This window comes from Salvelinus namaycush, chromosome 25 (genome assembly GCF_016432855.1).
Source record: "Salvelinus namaycush isolate Seneca chromosome 25, SaNama_1.0, whole genome shotgun sequence".
NCBI classification, from domain to species: Eukaryota; Metazoa; Chordata; class Actinopteri; order Salmoniformes; family Salmonidae; genus Salvelinus; species Salvelinus namaycush.
The window spans coordinates 33,873,558-33,894,790 of record NC_052331.1 but is presented as its reverse complement, the minus strand read 5'-3'; the positions used below and the strand labels follow the sequence as shown (position 1 = coordinate 33,894,790).

Genomic DNA, 21,233 nt, shown 5'->3' with positions numbered 1-21,233 from the left:
AGATCTGCTCTTACAAAACAAAAAGAACACGACACGCATATAGGTGTGTACGTATCTGCTGTTGTTTGAATACATACATATCAAGAATCCTCAGTTTAACATCTGAAAAGGACTGCGATACACGTTTACAATCATCTGCATGCATCGCAGGTAAGGCATTTCTTGCCAAACATTTCAGTGCGATTGTCATTTAATTTTTTCCTGGCTTACTTCAAATGGTGCCTTGGTCTGCATGATAACATCCTGTTTTATCATGGTTGCTTGCATTATTAGAAAATGTATTGAAGATGAAAAAGTGGTATTTCTTTAGTAATTCTCCTCCAATGCTTCCCTCTATCCAGTTTGTTGCTCATTCCAGCATCCAAGCACATTTGGAAGTTTGTGACACTCGAGAGCCAAAGACACTGCTCCTTTACCAAATTAGTAGGCCTAAGCAGCATTAATAATCGAACCACCATGCCAGCAGAAAAACGCAAGGCAACATTTGCCAAAATGGACAGCACCAAACAGCAGAAGCTGCAGGTTGTAAAAGAGGGGAAGGGGGAGAGAGAAGAGGGCTGGCCGCAGGGTGTGGTGGCAGAGCAACGGAAGGACAAGGACTTGAAATTCAACAAGAAGCGCCTCCGTTTTCTGTCCCAAACCCAGAAGATAAAGCAAGGTTCAGAGGGAGTAGTCTACTGGATGAACCGGGATCACAGGGTCCAAGGTGAGAATCTCCAGTATATCCACTACCAATATACAGTGGGCTCCCAAGTGGCGCAGTGGTCTAAGACACTGCATCTCGGTGCAAGAGGCGTCACTACAGTTCAATTCCAGGCTGTATCAGATCCGGCCGTGATTGGGAGTCCCATAGGGCGGTGCACAATTGGCTCAGAGTCGTCCGGGTTTGGCCGGAATAGGCCGCCATTGTAAATAAGAATTTGTTCTTAACTGACTTGCCAAGTTAAATAAACAAACAAAAAACAAGATGTCTGATAGAAAGTGATTTGAATGTAGCCTTTCCACACTGCTGAGCTGTGTTTTGGCCTGGTTATGCATCCACCATGCTCGAAATTACAATGGGAAAATAAACTATTCAAGCCAGTATAGTTTGAGTTGGCATTGTAGTGGGACATTTTTCTGTGGATTCATTTCAGTATTTGCAGCCATATTCACCAGTAACAGAATGTTTGCTTCTCTCTTTGACTCTTACTGTAGATAACTGGGCGTTGATCTATGCACAGCAGCTTGCCCTCGAAGAGAAGCTGCCCCTGCATATCTGTTTCTGTTTGGTGATACCACAAAACTCAGAGTCGGCCACCATCCGCCATTTTGGCTTCATGCTGAGGGGACTGGAGGAAGTTGCTAAGGTAGAGAAACCCTCCATTGTTGTCTGGGGTGAAAATGACTTGTGTGTTCTCTTCCCTGTTCTTTCTATCTAGGGAGCAGGTTGACTTTTATTGTCATGAGTCTTTCCCTGGAGGCAGAACTGAGCACATTTTTTATTTAAAAAAATTCCCCCCTTAGATAGACCAGCTACAAAGTCAATATTGACTATATTGTAAAAATTCATATAAACAAACATTATTTTTAGTCTTAATTTTAAGGTTAGGCATTAGGGTTAGCAGTGTGGTTAAGGTTAGGTTTAAAATCAGATTTTATGATTTTGGAGCAGAGATTCCTCCAGAACAACATTCATGATGGATAAAAAGACTACCTGCATCTAGGGACTGGCTCAAATTGTTTTCCCAATTGAGAAAATAACAGCTGCTGGGAGACTTTGAGATGGAGATGGCCCAACCAGTGCAAGAACTGATTGGGCCAATCAGTGCCAAAACAACTAGTATCCTAAAATAACTGTAAAAACCACACACTAGAAAAGACAGACCACCAACCTTGACTTAAGTTCTGTTCATTTGACATTTTCAGTGAATCAACGAACACAAACCTGAAGAATCTGTATGCGAATCTGTTTGTTGATTCACAGCAAATTAAAAATGAATTGAACCAAAGTCGAGGTTGAGTGCTTGTCTTTTCTAATGTGTGGTTTTTGTCTTGGCATCCGGCCCAGTGGCCGCCCCCCTACGATCGTTATGCGCTGTGTCATGAGTTCATGAGGCCTTTGAGAATTATGTGTCCTGTGTGATCCTAATGCAAGTGGACTTTGATACTTCAGACCTTTTTAACTTAGCAATTAAGCAGGTTACTCATGTTATGATTGTAAACAAATAAATGTGAGGATATGACATCTGGGTCGTCGTCTTGACATCCGGCCCGGCTCCCCTCCAAGTTCTTACACTTGTTTATAGCCCAATCAGTCGCCCAAGGGAGATTCTCAATTGGCAAAAAGTCTGTCCTCTCCAACTCTGTCCTCCTCTCTTCTGTGACTCGGAAACCTATACGTGGCTGCCATATGTAGGAGAGTGTCAGTTTAATGGGTGAAGGGAGGAGTTTGCTCCTCTCCTTGGTTGCTGCCTCCGGTGTAGGATGCTCAGGTGTATCCTACTCTGGAAAAGTTTTGAAATGCGCCCTCGAAGACCAGCTGTTATATTCTCGGATGAGAAAAGCATTCACACATTTAAAAACTATACGCTACTTATCTTTTTATCTATAAAATGTCTAGCACAACTGGCAACATTAGATTTTTTTTACCACTTTAAACATAAGTATTTTGAGATTCCATCTCTGTAAATGTAATTTGCCTGATGGAGTGATAGAGGAGGACAGCCTCATTTCTTACAAGCGCATTTCTTTCCACGTTTCCTCCTCCTCATCGAGTGGATGCTAGGGGGCGAGAGGAATTGAGATATTCCAATTGAGATTCTCCTCTATACCTGCTTCCTTCTTGTCCCATGCATGTATCTGTCCTACCTTTCACAGGACTGCAGTGCCCTGGATATTCAGTTCCACCTGCTCCAGGGCTCCGCTGGAGAATTGCTGCCAGGGTTTGTGGAGGACTGGAGTTTTGGGGCAGTAGTGACTGACTTCTCCCCTCTAAGGACACCGCTGCAGTGGGTGGAGGAGGTCAAAAAGGGGCTTCCATCGGATATCCCCTTCATACAAGTATGCAGATCAGTCCCTTCAGGATTACTTAAATGCTGACCAGACCGGACACGTGGCTTGCGCGAGCGTCGCAAAATAAATTTAGAATTCCATGTTATTCAATTATTGCACCCACACTGCTCGCGCGCGCCAACGAGCGTTTGCGTTGCCAAGGGCTAAAATGGAAGTCATTCCTATTTCTGACACAGATCGCGCTGCAAGTCCTGCCTCTCCCATCTCCTCATTGGTTTATAGAAGCAGGTACCCACGTGCCATCTCCTCATTGGTTATACCCATGTGGGTGATTGAAAGACGAACAGTTTTGCTGGTTGTCGTGGTAATACTATGAAAGTGTAGATGGATCACCATATAAATTCAAAGATGAAAAAGCCTGGAAGGAGGAGAGATGACTAGAAACGATTCGGTTGGCCATTTTATGTGTTGATTAATTGTCAGAGTAGAGGACCTGTGCATTTCAGGTAAAATAACAACTCAATGTTTATATCCCAGGACAAATTAGCTAGCAACAGCAAGCTAGCTAAATAGGACAAATTAGCTAGCAAGTGCAAGCTAACTAGCTAAATTGCCATACATGTTTAATGCATGTTTTCGACCTGTCCCCAAATTAATGTAATTGGTTCAGAGTTTGTTTTGATATTTTAACCTGCGTGTCGTGATCTCGTTTGGTGTAGGGGGACAAAATAAATGTATGCACGATGGAGCACGCGCGCAGCCGGTTTGGGTTCCGTATTCTTTTTTTTGTGTGATATTCCCTTCATACAAGTATGCAGATCAGTCCCTTCAGGATTACTAGAGTTTTTTTTTATGTGATAGTTGCGAGCAAAAGTGCTTTATTTTGCTGCAGCAATTCTGATATTTTGCATTGCAATTTGCAAAGATTTTTGTCCAATGTAAAACAAAAATGCACAGACGGTGTGTTGTGGCTTGATTTATAATTATGGGGTAAAAGTCAGATGAAAGTCGCACCCAGACCCAGATGCATTTATTTTTCTGGTTCAGTGTTATTGAGCGCCGGTGCTTCTTGAGTATCATTGTGCAAAAGATTTGTGTTAGAAGGTTTGTGTCCCGTGTTGGGTAAACAGGGATGGAACTCACTCTGTTATACCAACACTGAACACCTATTGAATTCCTGTATAGCTTTCGTCCTTCAATTTCTCAGGCTATGTTAACAAAGGATTTCCAGTCTGTCAACTATCACGTCTTCCCGTCACTACCGCAGGTCGATGCCCATAACGTGGTGCCCTGCTGGGTGGCATCAGACAAACTGGAGTATTCTGCCAGGACGATCCGTAACAAGATCACCAAGCTTCTGAAGGAGTTCCTCACAGAGATACCTTTAGTGGACAAACACCCACACACTGCTCTCCGAACCGCCAAAGTAAGAGGTTGCTTATAGAATGTGGGCCTCATAAATATGAGGAATTCCTTAATGGTATTTGTATAGACACAATCCACTAAACTGGGTTGGTTAATGGGTTGGTTAAATTCTTGCCTGATCAGAAAACAACCCATTGCCCCCCACCGTCACCCTTCCACTGTATTAGCAGAATGCACAGGATAGGTGTAAGCAATAAGGTGATGACTTTGCAAAGCCTTCCAATGGAGCTTCTGCTGTATTGCTTACACCTATCAAGTCCCTCCAGACCTGCAAACACCAAAGTGGAAGTAAGTTTGATGTTGTTTTTAGAGAAGACCTAAGTTCTTCCTCATATCTTTTCCATCGTCTTTCCTCCTCTGTTGGTATAGGCCACTCCATAGATATTTAACTTTTCACAACCTTAAATAAATTAAGCTCTTCTCTCCTTCCAGCCAGTAGACTGGGCAGAGGCATTGTCCTCTCTGGAGGTGGACAGGACGGTAGAGGAGGTGGATTGGGCCAAGTCTGGCACTGCAGCAGGCATAGCCATGTTGGAATCTTTCATCGACCTGCGCCTCAAGAACTTTGCCACTCAGAGGAACAACCCCAATTCTTCTGCCGTTAGTAAACTCTCGCCGTGGATCCGCTTCGGTCAGTTGAGGAAGTCGCTTACTGGAGTTTGTGCCAACACAAACTCTAGTGTTATTTCAGCCTATAATCACACACCCACCATGACCATGCAATACATACCTGTGTCAGCTCTCCCCTTTCTAAATGTTGAATTAAATTCAACATGCCAACTCAAAACAGTGTTCACCTGATACCAGCCTACAAACACACACACCTCTTATGACCTTATACACCTAGCGCCCACCCGGTGTGAAGCCCCACTCCCACCCACCCGGTGTGAAGCCCCACTCCCACCCACCCGGTGTGAAGCCCCACTCCCACCCACCCGGTGTGAAGCCCCACTCCCACCTAAAGAAACACAGGCGTTGCAGGCCTGCTCGTATCCAATGTTATTTGTATACAAATGTTTTTCAAACTTATTTCTGAAGCTCAAGGTGGAATCCACTGACTGTCCCTCCTTCTCTTCCTCCCGCTCTCTATCCCTCCATCCCTTTCCTTCTCCCCTTTCTACCCTCTCTCCATCCCTACCTCTCTCCCTCCCTATCTCCAGGTCACTTGTCTGCCCAGCGCGTGGTGCTGCAGGTAAAGTGCTGTGGGAAGAGTGCCGGCGAGTCCGTTTCCTCCTTCACAGAAGAACTGGTGGTGCGCAGAGAGTTGACCGATAACTTCTGTTTCTACAACCCCAGCTATGACAGCGTAAAGGGTGAGTGAGGAGGACCGAGTTCTCTTGAGTTAAGACATGAACTGCATCCCAAATGGCACCCTATTCTCTATGTAGTGCACTACTTTTGACCAGAGTCCCAAGCAAATACCTGATTAGAATGGCGCTGCGATGGATAGCTGCCGTTCTACAGGCTCATGACCAGTTCTGCTGTTTTGTTTTTTTGGGCTGATCATAGTTTACTATTACCGAAAAGAGCTTCTGGACACCAGAACAGCAATCACTAACCTCGATTTGGATTAAGATTTCTACTTCAACGAATCTACGGAACAGGGCATACTGCTCACCCTGGACCAGGCCCTAATCCCAGTGACTCGGAAAAGGAAGAGACGGCATAAGGGAGGCCGACATGCGAGCACCCTGACGAATAAATAGTCCGCCTTTACCCTCTGTTCTTTGGCGAACGTACAATCACCGGAGAACAAACTGGATGACTCCGTTCGAGACTATCCTAACCCATCGGGACCAGAAGAACTATAATATCCTATGTTTCTCAGAGTCTGTCGTGGCTGAACAAGGACATGGATAATATATGTCTAGCTGGGTTTTCTATGCATCTGCAGGATCAAACGGAAGCCCCAGGTAAGCTGAAGTGAGGGGTGCGTTTCTCTTTGTTAACAACAGCTGGTGCCTGAGCTAGAATACCTCATGATAAGCTGTAGACCATACTATTTACGAAGAGAGTTAATCTAAACTCAGCAAAAAAAGAAACGTCCTCTCACTGTTAACTGCGTTTATTTTCAGCAAACTTAACATGTGTAAATATTTTTATGAACATAACAAGATTCAACAACTGAGACATAAACTGAACAAGTTCCACAGACATGTGACTAACAGAAATGGAATAATGTGTCCCTGAACAAAGGGGGGGGTCAAAATCAAAAGTAACAGTCAGTATCTGGTGTGGCCACCAGGTGCATTAAGTACCACAGTGCATCTCCTCATGGACTGCACCAGATTTACCAGTTCTTGCTGTGAGATGATACCCCACTCTTCCACCAAGGCACCTGCAAGTTCCCGGACATTTCTGGGGGGAATGCCCTAGCCCTCACCCTCCGATCCAACAGGTCCCAGATGTGCTCAATGGGATTGAGATCCGGGCTCTTCACTGGCCATGGCAGAACACTGACATTCCTGTCTTGCAGGAAATCACGCACAGAACAAGCAGTAGGGCTGGTGGCATTGTCATGCTGGAGGGTCAGGTCAGGATGAGCCTGAGGGAAGGGTACCACATGAGGGAGGAGGATGTCTTCCCTGTAACGCACAGCGTTGAGTTTGCCTGCAATGACAACAAGCTCAGTCCGATGATGCTGTGACACACCGCTCCGGACCATGACGGACCCTCCACCTCCAAATCGATCCCGCTCAGAGTACAGGCCTCGGTGTAACGCTCATTCCTTCGATGATAAACGCGAATCCGATCATCTACCCTGGTGAGACAAAACCGCGACTCGTCAGCGAAGAGCACTTTTTGCCAATCTTTTCTGTTCCAGCAACGGTGGGTTTGTGCCCATAGGCGACGTTGTTGCCAGTGATGTCTGGTGAGGACCTGCCTTACAACAGGCCTACAAGCCCTCAGTCCAGACTCTCTCGGACAGTATGAGCACTGATGAAAGGATTGTGCGTTCCTGGTGTAACTCGGGCAGTTGTTGTTGCCATCCTGTACCTGTACCGCAGGTGTGATGTTCGGATGTACTGATCCTGTGCAGGTGTTGTTACACGTGGCCTGCCACTGCGAGGACGATCAGCTGTCCGTCCTGTCTCCCTGTAGCGCTGTCTTAAGCGTCTCACAGTACCAACATTGCAATTTATTGCCCTGGCCACATCTGCAGTCCTCATGCCTCCTTGCAGCATGCCTAAGGCATGTTCACGCAGATGAGCAGGGACCCTGGGCATCTTTCTTTTGGTGTTTTTTAGAGTCAGTAGAAAGGCCTCTGTAGTGTCCTAAGTTTTCAAAACTGTGACCTTAATTGCCTACCGTCTGTAAGCTGTTAGTGTCTTAATGAACATGCACCTTTGGAACGGTCATTAATTGTTTATGGTTCATTGAACAAGCATGGGTGTTTAAACCCTTTACAATGAAGATCTGTGAAGTTATTTTAATTTTTACTAATTATCTTTGAAAGACAGGGTCCTGAAAAAGGGATGTTTATTTTTTTTGCCGATTTAAAAAAATATATATATATATGTATTTTTCATAGCTGTCTATTTATCACCACAAATCAATGCTGGCACTAAGACTACATTCAACGAGCTGTGTAGGGCCATAAGCAAACAAGAAAATGCTCATCCAGAGGCGGTGCTCCTAATGACCGGTGATTTTAATGGGAAACCGATGCGTTCTACCTAATTTCTACCAGCATGTAATCTGTGCAACCAGAGAAGGTGGTCAGATGAAGCAGATGCTAAACTACAGGACTGTTTCGCTAGCACAGACTGGAATATGTTCTAGGGTTCATCCAATGACATTGAGGAGTTTACCACATCAGTCACTGGCTTTGTAAACAAGTGCATCGATGACGTCGTCCCCACAGTGACTGTATGTACATATCCCAACCAGAAGCCATGGATTACAGGCAACATTCGGGCTGAGCTAAAGGCCAGAACTGCTGCTATTTTTTCCCCCTTTTTTTGCACCTGGAATGCTTTTCTAGCCGCCTTGAAGGAATATGCTGAGCACTTGTTGGCTGCTTTTCCTTCACTCTGCGGTCCAACTCATCCCAAACCATCTCAATTGAGTTGAGGTCAGGTGATTGTGGACGCCAGGTCATCTGATGCAGCACTCCATCACTCTCCTTCTTGGTCAAATAGCCCTTATACAGCCTGCAGGTGTGTTGGGTCATTGTCCTGTTGGAAAAACAAATCATAGTCCCACGTATCGCTACAGAATGCTGTGGTAGCCATGCTGGTTAAGTGCAACTTCCAAAATAAATCCCAGACAGTGTCACCAGCAAAGCACCATCACACCAACTCTTCCATGCTTCACGGTGGGAACTACACATGCGGAGATCATCCGTTCACCTACTCTGTGTCTCACAACGACACGGCGGTTGGAAACAAAAATCTCAAATTTGGACTTGTCAAACCAAAGGACAGATTTCCACCGGTCTAATGTCCATTGCTTGTGTTTCTTGGCCCAAGTGAGCATCTTCTTCTTCTTCTTCTTGGTGTCCTTTAGTAGTAGTTTCTTTGCAGCAATTTGACCATGAAGGCCTGATTCACGCAGTCTCCTCTGAACTGTTGATGCTGAGATGTCTTACTTGAACTCTGAAGCATTTATTTGGGCTGCATTTTCTGAGGCTGGCAACTCTAATGAACTTATCCACTGCAGCAGAGGTAATTCTGGGTCTTCCTTTCCTGTGGCGGTCCTCATGAGAGCCAGTTTCATCATAGCGCTTGATGGTTTTTGCGACTGCACTTGAAGAAACTTTCAAAGTTCTTGAAATGTTCTGTATTGACTGACCTTCATGTCTTAAAGTAATGATGGACTGTCATTTCTCTCTGCTTGTTTGAGCTGTTCTTCCCATAATATATTTGTATTTATTTAACCAGGTAGGCCAGTTGAGAACAAGTTCTCATTTACAATTGCGTCCTGGCCAAGATGAAGCAAAGCAGTGGTACAAAAATAATAACACAGAGTTACACATAAACAAACATACATTCAATAACACAATAGAAAAGAAAAATTGAAAAATCTATGTACAGTGTGTGCAAATGTAGACGAGTAGGGAGGTAGGCAATAAATAGGCAAAAATAATTACAATTTAGCATTAATACTGGAGTGATAGATGTGCAGATGATGATGTGCAAGTGGAGATACTGAGGTGCAAGAGAGTAAGTAATAATATGGGGATGAGGTAGTCGGGTGTGCTATTTACAGATTGGCTGTGTACAGGTAAGCTGCTCTGACAGCTGATGCTTAAAGTTAGAGAGGGAGATATAAGACTCCAGCTTCAGAGATGTTTGTAATTCGTTCTAGTCATTGGCAGTAGAGAACTGTAACGAAAGGCAGCCAAAGTAGGTGTTGGCTTTGGGGATGACCAGTGCAATATACCTGCTGCAGCGTGTGCTACGGGTGGGTGTTGCTATGGTGACCAGTGAGCTAAGGCGGGGCTTTACCTAGCAAAGACTTATAGATGTCCTGGAGCCAGTGGGTTTGGCAATGAATATGTAGTGAAGGCCAGCCAACGAGAGCATACAGGTTGCAGTGGTGGGTATTATATGGGGCTTTGGTGATAAAACGGATGGCACTGTGATAGACTGCATCCAATTTGCTGAGTAGAGTGTTGGGGGCTATTTTGTAAATGACATCGCCGAAGTCAAGGATCGGTAGGATAGTCAGTTTTACGAGGGTATGTTTGGCAGCATGAGTGAAGGAGGCTTTGTTTTGAAATAGGAAGCCGATTCTAGATTTAATTTTGGATTGGAGATGCTTAATGTGAGTCTGGAAGGAGAGTTTACAGTCTAACCAGACACCTAGGTATTTGTAGTTGTCCACATATTCTAGGTCAGAACCGTCCAGAGTAGTGATGCTAGTCGGGGGGGAGGGTGCGGGCAACAATCGGTTGAAGAACAGTTTTACTAGCATTTAAAAGCAGTTGGAGGCCACTGAAGGAGTGTTGTATGACGTTGAAGCTCGTTTGGAGGTTTGTTAAAACAGTGTCCAAAGAAGGGCCAGATGTATACAGAATGGTGTCGTCTGCGTAGAGGTGGATCAGAGAATCACCAGCAGCAAGTGCGACATCATTGATATATACAGAGAAAAGAGTCGGCCTGAGAATTGAACCCTGTGGTACCCCCATAGAGACTGCCAGATATGGACTTGGTCTTTTACCAAATAGGGTTATCTTCTGTATACCACGCCTACAATGTCACAACACAACTGATTGGCTCAAACGCATTAAGAAGGTTAAGAAATTCCACTAATTTACTTTTAACAAGGCACACCTGTTAATTGAAATGCATTCCAGGTGACTACCCCGTGAATCTGGTTGAGAGAATGCCAATAGTGTGGAAAAAATTTGGTTGCTACTTTTTAGAATCTCAAATATAAAAAATATTTTGATTTGTTTAACACTTTTTTTTGGTTCCTTCATGATTCCACGTGTTATTTCATAGTTTTGATGTCCTCACTATTATTCCAGAGTGTAGAAAATAGTAAAAATAACGAAAAACCCTGCATTGAGTAGGTGTGTCCAAACTTTTGACTGGTACTGTCTATGTTCATATCTACCTCAATTACCTCGTAACCTGCACAGCGACTCGGCACTGGTACCCTGTGTATAAAGCCAAGTTATCCTTACTCATGGAGTTTTTATTATTACGTGTTATTACTTTTCTTTCTCTATTTTCTTTCTCTCTGTTTTGTTGGGAAGGGCCCGTAAGCATTTCAAATAACATTTGATTAGTATCTACATGGTAGATTATGTGCAGGGTCTTAGACATTGCAACAATTTAAAGTCCATTGTGACATTTTTAAAGGGGAAGTGATGTTTCCGTTCTGTTTTGCTAAGTTAACATTAATGATCCTTGTATTTGATCTAGGTGCAAATGACTGGGCCCAGAAAACATTGAAAGATCACGCCAAAGACCCCAGGCCATACGTCTATACCCGCGAGCAGCTGGAGAAAGCCCAGACCCACGACAAGCTCTGGAACGCAGCCCAGGTATCCTGTACAGTACTGACCGCCCATAGACTATCAACATGCAAACCAGCCAATTCAGCAGTTCTCAGAACAACAACAAGACTTGTATTTATTTCTTAACATAAAACATGTAATAAAATCTGCAGTTTACACTTTTATCCAAAGCAACTTATAATATCGTGAGTGCATGAAAACCACTCCAATCACTTTGACACATATGAATGCACTCACTGCTGTAAGTTGCGAAGGATAAAAGGGAATTTTCGACTTCCCTCTGGTGTCGTTTCCTGCTAACCGTTTGCTGTTTAGCAATGCCTAGAAACAACTACACCTTAGGGAAGTCAAAAAGAAGCTCAGTCTTCAATAAAGTCAACTCACTGCCGGGCTGACCCCATTTACAATTGTTTCGTCGATAAGCTCTTGGTCGACTGAGATTGCTACTGCTCGACTGAAGAAATCAACAAAAATAATCATAGTGTACAAGACACCTGTCTGAGTGGACTAATCCATTGTGGAGGCCGTGGGGATGGCAAAGTCCATCACGATAAGACGTGCACTACTGAACTTGTACATGATTATATTACATAAGAACAATGGCGCAACACTAATAAACATAGTATTTTTTAACAAATGCGCTTTCTTCCGTGTTGGATAGCGGTCGCTGGCCACGGTTCTGAAACAAACGCGCTGTTAAATTGGCACGTTTTCCTAGACCATGTTGCTATGTGCATAGTAGCAAAGTTACCCAGCATATTGGTGTTGAGAACAATGTGGTGGAGGCAGCAGTGAAGTTGAGAAGAAAACAGCCCTTGCCTTAATTGTCTAAGAAAAGTGAGGAGAGAGAGAACCCCAACTTTAATTAGGTCTATAATCAAAAGCCTAACTGTTAAATGTGCCTGGCTTTATAAATCATCCATATACACATGGCCAAAAGTATGTGGACACCTGCTTGTCGAGCATGACATTCCAATATCATGGGCATTAATATGGAGTTGGTCCCCACTTTGCTGCTTTAACAGCCTCCACTCTTCTGGGAAGGCTTTCCACTAGATGTTGGAACATTTCTGCAGGGACTTGCTTCCCTTCAGCCACGAGCATTAGTGAGGTCGGGCACTGATGTTGGGCGATTAGGCCTGGCTCGCAGTCTGCATTTCAATTCATCCCAAGGGTGTTAGATGGGGCTGAGGTCAGGGCTCTGTGCAGGACAGTCACGTTCTTCTACACCGATCAACAAGCCACTTCTGTATGGACCTCGCTTTGTGCACGGGGGCATTGTCAAGCTGAAACAGGAAAGGGCCTTCCCCAAAGTTGGAAGCGTAGAATCGTCTAGAATGTCATTGTATACTGTAAGATTTCCCTTCACTGGAACTAAGGAGCCCGATCCATGAAAAACAGCCCCAGACCATTATTCCTCCTCCACCAAACTATACAGTTGGCACTATGCATTGGGGCAGGTAGTATTCTCCTGGCATCCGCCAAACCCAGATTCGTCCGTTGGACTTCCAGATAGTGAAGCGTGAGTCATCACTCCAGAGAACGCATTTCCACTGCTCCAGAGTCTAATGACGGTGAGCTTTACACCACTCCAACTGACGCTTGGCATTGCGAATGGTGATCTTAGGCTTGTGTGTGGCTGCTCAGCCATGGAAACACATTTCATGAAGCTCCCGACAAACAGTTTTTGTGCTGACGTTGCTTCCAGAGGCAGTTTGGAACTCTGTAGGGAGTGTTGCAACCGAGGACAGACTATTTTTACGTGCTTCAGCACTCAGTGGTCCCATTCTGTGAGCTTGTGGCTGATCCGTTGTTGCTCCTAGATGTTTCTACTTCACAATAACAGCACTTACACTTGACCGGGGCAGCTCTAGCAAGGCAGAAATTTGACGAACTGACTTGTTGGAAATGTGGCATCCTATGACGGTGCCGCGTTGAAAGTCACTGAGCTCTTCAGTTAGGCCATTCTACTGCCAATGTTTGTCTATGGAGAGTGCATCCCTGTGTGCTTTTTTTAATACATCTGTCATCAACGGAAAAAGCCGAATCCACATATTTGAAGGGGTGTCCACATACTTTTGTATATATAGTTTATATCTACAGAAATAAGACAGATCCTGCTTCTGTTGCCAGTTTGAATGTTTGTTTAATAGCCTACTGATTCTGTGAGCACCAAGCCTCACACAACCACATGTCGCATAAACAATTTCACATTCTGCTATTTTCAATCTTTGCTATGCTGTAATAAAGGCTTTGCACTTTTCTTTCTCTCAATAGAACAGCCTCTCTCTCTTATTTATTTAGTGTTTACACTGTTCCAAAATCTCAGAAAAATATTTATAATAATAGCCCAACTTTTTCTTGATGTTATTATTATGATCAGCATAATAAGTGATGTCATTATCATTAGTAGTGTTAGTATAGCAGCCTTGTATAACCACCATCAAGCTGTAGACCTAACAGCACATCATGTTTAGTCTTAATACCGTAACTTACTGAGGCCTATATTTCAATACTTATATAGGCTTCTGTGTCAGTCATTCATTGGTTATTGTCATCACACAGCATACGAGTCATTCGTGATTTTAAATGCAATCAAGTCAAATGTTTGTCATAATTATTTCATAAAACAGTTCAGTTAAAGCATCAGACAAGCTCAGTGCATATAATTGATTTGTTACTTTACAGCCTTATTCTAACATTGATAAAAAAGAAAAAAACATCAATCTACACACAATACCCCATAATGACAAAACAAGTTTTTAGAAATGTTTGCAAATGTGTTCAAAATAAACAGAAATACCTTATTTACATAAGTATTCAGACCGTTTGCTATTAGACTCAAAATTTAGCTCAGATGCATCCTGGTTCCATTGATCATCCTTGATGTTTCTACAATTTGATTGGAGTCCACCTGTGGTAAATTCAATTGATTGGACATGATTTGGAAAGACACCTGTCTATATAAGGTTCCACAGTTGACAGTGCATGTCAGAGCAAAAACCAAGACATGAGGTCGAAGGAAGTGTCCGTAGAGCTCCGAGACAGGATTGTGTTGAGGCACAGATATGGGGAAGGGTACCAAACAATGTCTCCAGCATTGAAGGTCCCCAAGAATACAGTGGCCTCCATCATTCTTAAATGGAAGACATTTGGAACCACCAAGACTCTTCATAGAGCTGGCCGCCCGGCCAAACTGAGCAATCGGGGGAGAAGAGCCTTGGTCAGGAAGATGACCAAGATACCGATGGTCACTCTGACAGAGCTCCAGAGTTCCTCTGTGGAGATGGGAGAACCTTCCAGAAGGAGAACCATCTCTGCAGAACTCAACCAATCAGGCCTTTATGATAGAGTGGCCAGACAAAAGCCACTCATCAGTAAAAGGCACATGACAGCCCGCTTGGAGTTTGCCAAAAGGCACCTAAAGGACTCTGACGATGAGAAACAAGATTCTCTGGTCAGATGAAACCAAGATTGAAGTCTTTGTCCTGAATGCCAAGCGTCACGTCTGGAGGAAACCTGGCACCATCCCTACGGTGAAGTATGGTGATGACAGCATCATGCTGTGGGGATGTGTTTCAGCGGCAGGGACTGGGAGACTAATCAGGATTGAGGGAAAGATGAACGGCGCAAAGTACAGAGAGATCCTTGATTAAAAACCTGCTCAGGAACTCAGACTGGGGCGACGGTTCACCCTCCATCAGCCAAGACAACACAGGAGTGGCTTCGGGACAAATCTCAATGTCCTTGAGTAGCACAGCCAGAGCCCGGACTTGAACCCGATCGAACATCTCTGGAGAGACCTGAAGATAGCTGCACAGCGACGCTCCCCATCCAACCTGACGGCGCTTGAGAGGATCTGCAGAGAAGAATGTGAGAAACTCTCCAAATACAGGTGTGCCAAGCTTGTAGCGTCATACCCAATAAGACTTGAGGCTGTAATCGCTGCTAAAGGCGCTTCAACAAAGGACTGAGTAAAGGGTCTGAGTACTTATGTAAATGTAATATTTCAGTTTTTTTATATATTTTTATAAATTCGCTAAGATTTCGAAAAACTTGTTTTTGCTTGGTCGTTATGGGCTATTGTATGTAGATTGAGGGGGAAAAAACAATTAAATCCATTTTAGAATAAGTCTGTAACATAACAAAATTTGGAAAGTCAAGGTCTGAATACTTTCTGAATTCACTGTATATGAAAAAATACAAGTTTTTACATTTAGACTAATCGATTGGTTGAAAGAACAGATGACTCTCGGTCAACAAAGATCATTTTTTTTGACCGGGACAGCCCTATATCACTGTAAATAAGTTCTCCATCTTGTATCCTTCCTCCTGTAGTACCAGATGGTGATTGAGGGTAAGATGCATGGCTTCCTAAGGATGTACTGGGCCAAGAAGATCCTGGAGTGGACCTCCTCACCAGAGGGAGCGCTCTCCATTGCCATCTACCTCAACGACCGATATGAGTTGGACGGGCAGGACCCTAACGGATTCGTAGGTAAGTGACTCACTGGTGGTTGGTTCAATTCTTACCCAAAGCACCTATTATTTTGGTGTATGGCCAGGTTCCATTTCTGCACCTAGCCCCTTCCTACACCCCTTCAATGTTCCTAGATCTGATAGAACTGGGTAGGTGAACGCAAGGTTAATTGATAGGTGTACGGGCAGACCTAACTAACACGTCATCCCATTGAATTTGCCTTGACCTGGTGGAGGTGCAGCTTTTTACTTATAATAAGTCTAATTTGTCATTTCTCCACGAGACCTTTTGACCGGATAGAAATGGAGCTAGCAAGGTAGCATATAGATAGATGGATCTGGGAGGTCATAAATAATAATACCCCTGCCTGCAAACCCAAATGTCCCCCTGGGGATCGTAAAGTTTGATAATGCTGAGACGTCTACTTGTCTAACAGTCTTATAAGGTAATGTTGACGCATCTATGTCAATACATCTTACAAGGTAATGTTTTGTCAACTCCAAATACCTGATGTATACTTAGAATGTACGTTTGTTCTGTGCCAAATAGGAAGGTCTGTTCTCTCCACTAATGCGCACTGTCTCCCGCCAATTCATATGCATTCATATGCATTCATTGTGTCAGTTGTTTGTCAATTCCTTGTTAAATATACAGTATCTAAAATGACCGTTAATGCCAGTAATCTAGAATATTTGGACACGGTAAGTTATGTTAATACATTCATACCATTCTCATTCCCGAAGTGGAAATGTTTGTAGAGCTCACAAACTGCAATACACTCATTTGAAAGAAGTTTGGGTTTATTTCATTCTGTTTACCAGTTTAGTGTCTATCTTCATTGTCTTCTTTTGGAGAGCATGTGTCCAGTTTCTCTGTCTTGTTAATGTTTTGTGACCGCGTGTGCACAGAAGTATCTGGCCTGACGCGTCAGGATAGGTGTGGTTTATTGTATTTAGGTGCCTGTTTGGTAGGCCTGCATTGCGATTTGGTCCCAAATAGGGATTTTACTTGCGATTTATAACTCAAAACATTGGGGTAAACTGTTGGAATCCTAGGAATAGAATCATCATTCTAATTTAATGGTTGGAGTACAATGGGAACTTGGAATGCAGTTTTGTTTAGCATGACAACGAATGAAAAGGTCAGGGTAGGAACCAAAGTGTTGGTCAGTGTTTCCCAGGGGACCCTAATTAGATTTAAATAGATGGATACATTCCGACATAGATTTTAGAATATTCTGTACCTTTTCCTCTGATTTTAAGAGGAAGCTATTCAACAAACAGTGCTGATTTACTCCACCCCTGTTACCGGCCTATATTAGAGCAAGAGTTTGCTAGCAAGAGTTTGCTAGCAAGAGTTTGCTAGCAAGAGTTTGCTAGCAAGAGTTTGCTAGCAAGAGTTTGCTAGCAAGAGTTTGCTAGCAAGAGTTTGCTAGCAAGAGTTTGCTAGCAAGAGTTTGCTAGCAAGAGTTTGCTAGCAAGAGTTTGCTAGCAAGAGTTTGCTAGCAAGAGTTTCCCTAGCTCAGTGGATTTAGCTACCCAGTTAGCTAGCGATAAGCATTGGGGGCTAACCCCCCAAAAATGTAGGCACTTTTGCAGCATGCTAAGATAAACCAACTAGTGTTTTGCAGAGAGAAAGTTACACAAACAAGTGTACAAAACATTAAGAACACCTGCTCTTTCCATGACAGACTGACCAGTTGAATCCAGGTGAAAGCTATGATCCCTTATTGATGTCACTTGTTAAATCCACTTCAATCAGTGTAGAAGAAGGGAGGAGACCGGTTAAAGAAGGATTTTTAAGCCTTGAGCCAATTGAGAAATGGATTATGTATGTGTGCCATGCATAAGGGGGCGGCAGGTAGCCTAATGGTTAGAGCATTGGACTAGTAACCGAAAGGTTGCAAGATCGAATCCCAGAGCTGACGGTAAAAATCTGTCGTTCTGCCCCTGAACAAGGCAGTTAACCCACTGTTCCGTCATTGAAAAAATATGCCGTCATTGAAAATAAGAATATGTTCTTAACTTACTTGCCTAGTTAGAAAAAGGTTTGCTTTCCAAATGTCAGCATTCAAAAGACAAAAAAAATAATAACCCCTTAAAATCAGGCAAAACCTGTCTTAACCAGAAAGCCCAGGTGGAGTCTACTAGGCTCAGATGCAGCCTCCCCACTTAAGTTACCAAAATCAAAAGAACATACCCAAATGGTAGATTTGCACAATTAATCAAAATTGCGATAGACATGCGCAATATCCATAATCGCAAATCTGCGATATTTTTGAAACACCACTTAGCCGTTAGCCATCTTTAACGCCCGTTTATTTTACTTTTGATTTATTGCTTGAGTTGACGGAGATCCCTCTCCATCTCTCCTCTTTAGGCCGGAGATCCCTCTCCATCTCTCCTCTTTAGGCCGCTTCCCAATACCACACACACCAAGCTCTGCCCCCTGTCATTCAAGCAGGCAGTTCCTTGTGTTCCAGATTTACTCGGCATGCATTGACCAAACGGCATGCAGTCAACAGATTTTTCCAAACAAGAACGACGTAGCTTTCCACTTTGCTTCTTCATTTAAGCCCACGTTCTCTACACAGAGTGTACAACACATTAAGAACACCTTCCTAATTCACCCTCCTTTGCCCACAGAACATCCTCAATTTGTTGGGGCAAGGTGTCGAAAGCATTCTATAGGGATGCTGGTTCAAGTTGACTCCAATGCTTCCCACAGTTGTGTCAAGTTGGCAGGATGTCCTTGGTGTGGTGGACCATTCTTGACACACGTGAAACTATTGAGCGTGAAAAACCCAGCAGCACTGCAGTTCTCGACACAACCGGTGCGCCTGGAACCTATTACCATACCTAGTTCAAAGGCACTTAAAATCTTTTGTATTGCCCATTCACCTTATTTTAATTAAAAAATATATATATTTTTTTTACCTTTATTTAAATATATTAACTTGTACGTTTATCACCGTCATCACCAGCACTGTGTAAATTAAACCAACATCCATTTGCACCTCTACCTGCTTGCCTCGTGCTGAATCTTTGTTCTTACGACTGCTACCATGTCTGTTTTACACTGCAACGTTTTTTTCCCCCCCAACCCTCTCTATCTCTCTGTAGGTTGTATGTGGTCCATATGTGGGGTCCATGACCAGGGCTGGGCCGAGAGACCCATCTTCGGAAAGATACGGTACATGAACTACAAAGGCTGCACCCGCAAGTTTGACGTGGCACAGTTTGAGAGGAAGTACTGCCCCAAAGACCTATAATGAGGATGGGAGCAGAGGCAAGTTGGGGGAAGAGTGTATAGACTCTGGGAGCCATAATATCCCATACCTGGGTCATATTCGTAAGAGCAAAACGTATCAAAATGTTGTTCAATGCAATAAGGAAAATAATCCTTTCTTATTACACATTCAGGTGGTCCCTCCGTTTCATTCTGTTTTGTTTGTTTTGGTGCCTAGTGAATACTACCCTGTTCTCGAGCCTGCTCCAGACTTTAAGATGGGGTCAAGTTCAGTACAGCACATTTCTTTTTATCTGTGTTCTTATTGTTCAGGGCCCGTATCCACAAAGCATCTCAGAAAAGGTCCTAGGAATCCTGTTCACTTGTTTTTAAAAAACAAAAACTACTCTTAATTCTTGCCTAATATGTTGGCATGCATAATTTATTATATATATATTTTTTTACAAATTCTGATATTTTTCATGTGAAAGGCATTGCACGGAATCATACAGTATGATGGTTGTTAAAAGCCGAATTTTGATTATAATATTACTGTTATATCAACACACTCATCTCTCCCCTTCAACGACTCTGAATCTCTTTTAGCACAGTAGGCATCAAGTCACTTGCCGATAATGTTGCCTAAAACATTTTGAAAGGCCTATCACCAAACACATCTCTGTCAATTGCCAAACTTATAGGCATGCCCAATTTAGGGATATTGCACTCCAAAGGGACATCTTGATATAACATGTAGGTTAATGAAATAGTCAAAAATAAAAATGTGATTAGTGGTTATAAGTATTTAGGCATATCATCATGTGAATTAGGCCTCGTGTAAAATCATTGTCAAAAGCGCAAGAGATACCTACTGTTGCATGAAGGTCTAGATTATTTATGGGTTGATCGTATAGAAATATCAAACCATTCTTTCAACTCCAGATGAATTGCTTGTCTATGGCGCAGGAACCACTGACTCACTGCTCTTTACTGTTATCAAGACACCCGCTGGTAACTCTCTGGTAACTGGTTAGGACAGCTCATGAGGTCTCCTAAATATCTGCCGACTAGGTGGGACTCTTATGACTAAAGAGGCTTCACGCATAGCTTTTATTTTGACCCATGAGAGTAGGAGAAAAATGTCTCCATTCTCAGCACTTGCGACCAATGTTCTACTCTGAGACGCTTTGTGGATACGGGCCCAGGTAGTACCTCCCCGTTTCACTCTGTTTCAAAACGTTTTCCCCCTACTGAGCACAGCTGGGGGTTTTCAGCCACAGCATGCTGCTATTTCAGGTTTATATAACTACATGGACTGCAGAAGCAATGTATACACACACAACTGTAAGTCGCTTTGGTTAAAATAATCTGTTAAATGGAACATACTGTAGCTATATCAATGTGTGGTTGGTTGGGAAGCAGATCAAACATGTCAAATAGGATGTCAAACACTCTTCTGCGGTCAAAGGTAATAATACTCAATTTTATTTGTATCTGGTATCTAAGTGACTATGCAAATTATGCTAGTGTATGTACATGTAGTATGGTTTTGCGTGATTGATTTTCTTTGGCATGTCAAGAACATCACTGATGTTTTATTTCACGTATTTCCTAGTGTTATTTTGGTAACACTTTTCTTGACACCCAGCGTGGTAACACTTTCCTTGACACCCAACGTGGTAACACTTATGTAGGTGTCATAACCAGCCTTAAAGTAACGCAATATATGTCACAACACGTGTAAATATATTGGTCATGACAGTGTTATGACGGTGTCATAACATGTTATGGCGCTTGGTGTTAAGTAAAGTGTTATCATTATTTTTTTGAGTCACAGTTGTCTAAAGAAAGAGATTAGCATTATGCGTTGTATTTTTGAATAAAGTTGTCATTTGTTTTTAGTATAGTGTTGTGTCCAATAAATTATTATTCTATAATGTTAACCCAACATCAGCTCTTATATAAGATTTGTAAAACTTCAAAACCTGATGAATTCACAGCTGAAAGATTTTCTCTACAATAATTGTCATATCCCAAAGCCAGTCTCATTTCAGAGCTAAACATAGTATAATCAGCTGTAACCAAGGTGATCAGCGATCTTCAGGATGCACAAAAAAAGAGCATTACGTATCACTT

At 43.1% G+C, this 21,233-nt stretch overlaps 1 protein-coding gene across 1 annotated transcript; it reads left to right on the top strand.

Moving 5' to 3' along the window:
- The first annotated feature begins 15 nt into the window (after nucleotides 1–15).
- LOC120020593 (CPD photolyase) lies at nucleotides 16–20,999 on the top strand. Its single transcript, XM_038964295.1, has 10 exons — nucleotides 16–150; nucleotides 342–706; nucleotides 1,198–1,349; nucleotides 2,860–3,042; nucleotides 4,262–4,420; nucleotides 4,852–5,050; nucleotides 5,580–5,732; nucleotides 11,295–11,416; nucleotides 15,728–15,887; nucleotides 18,992–20,999. The coding sequence occupies exons 1-10, from the start codon at nucleotides 140–142 to the stop codon at nucleotides 19,138–19,140; spliced, it is 1,653 nt and encodes a 550-aa protein (XP_038820223.1). The 5' UTR covers nucleotides 16–139; the 3' UTR covers nucleotides 19,141–20,999.
- The last annotated feature ends 234 nt before the right edge of the window (nucleotides 21,000–21,233 follow it).

Excerpts from the sequence above, each read along its gene's own strand:
- LOC120020593 (XM_038964295.1), top strand. Across the intron at positions 707-1,197 it reads CCGGGATCACAGGGTCCAAG|ATAACTGGGCGTTGATCTAT; the intron begins GTGAGAATCTCC and ends CTCTTACTGTAG. Across the intron at positions 4,421-4,851 it reads CTGCTCTCCGAACCGCCAAA|CCAGTAGACTGGGCAGAGGC; the intron begins GTAAGAGGTTGC and ends CTCTCCTTCCAG.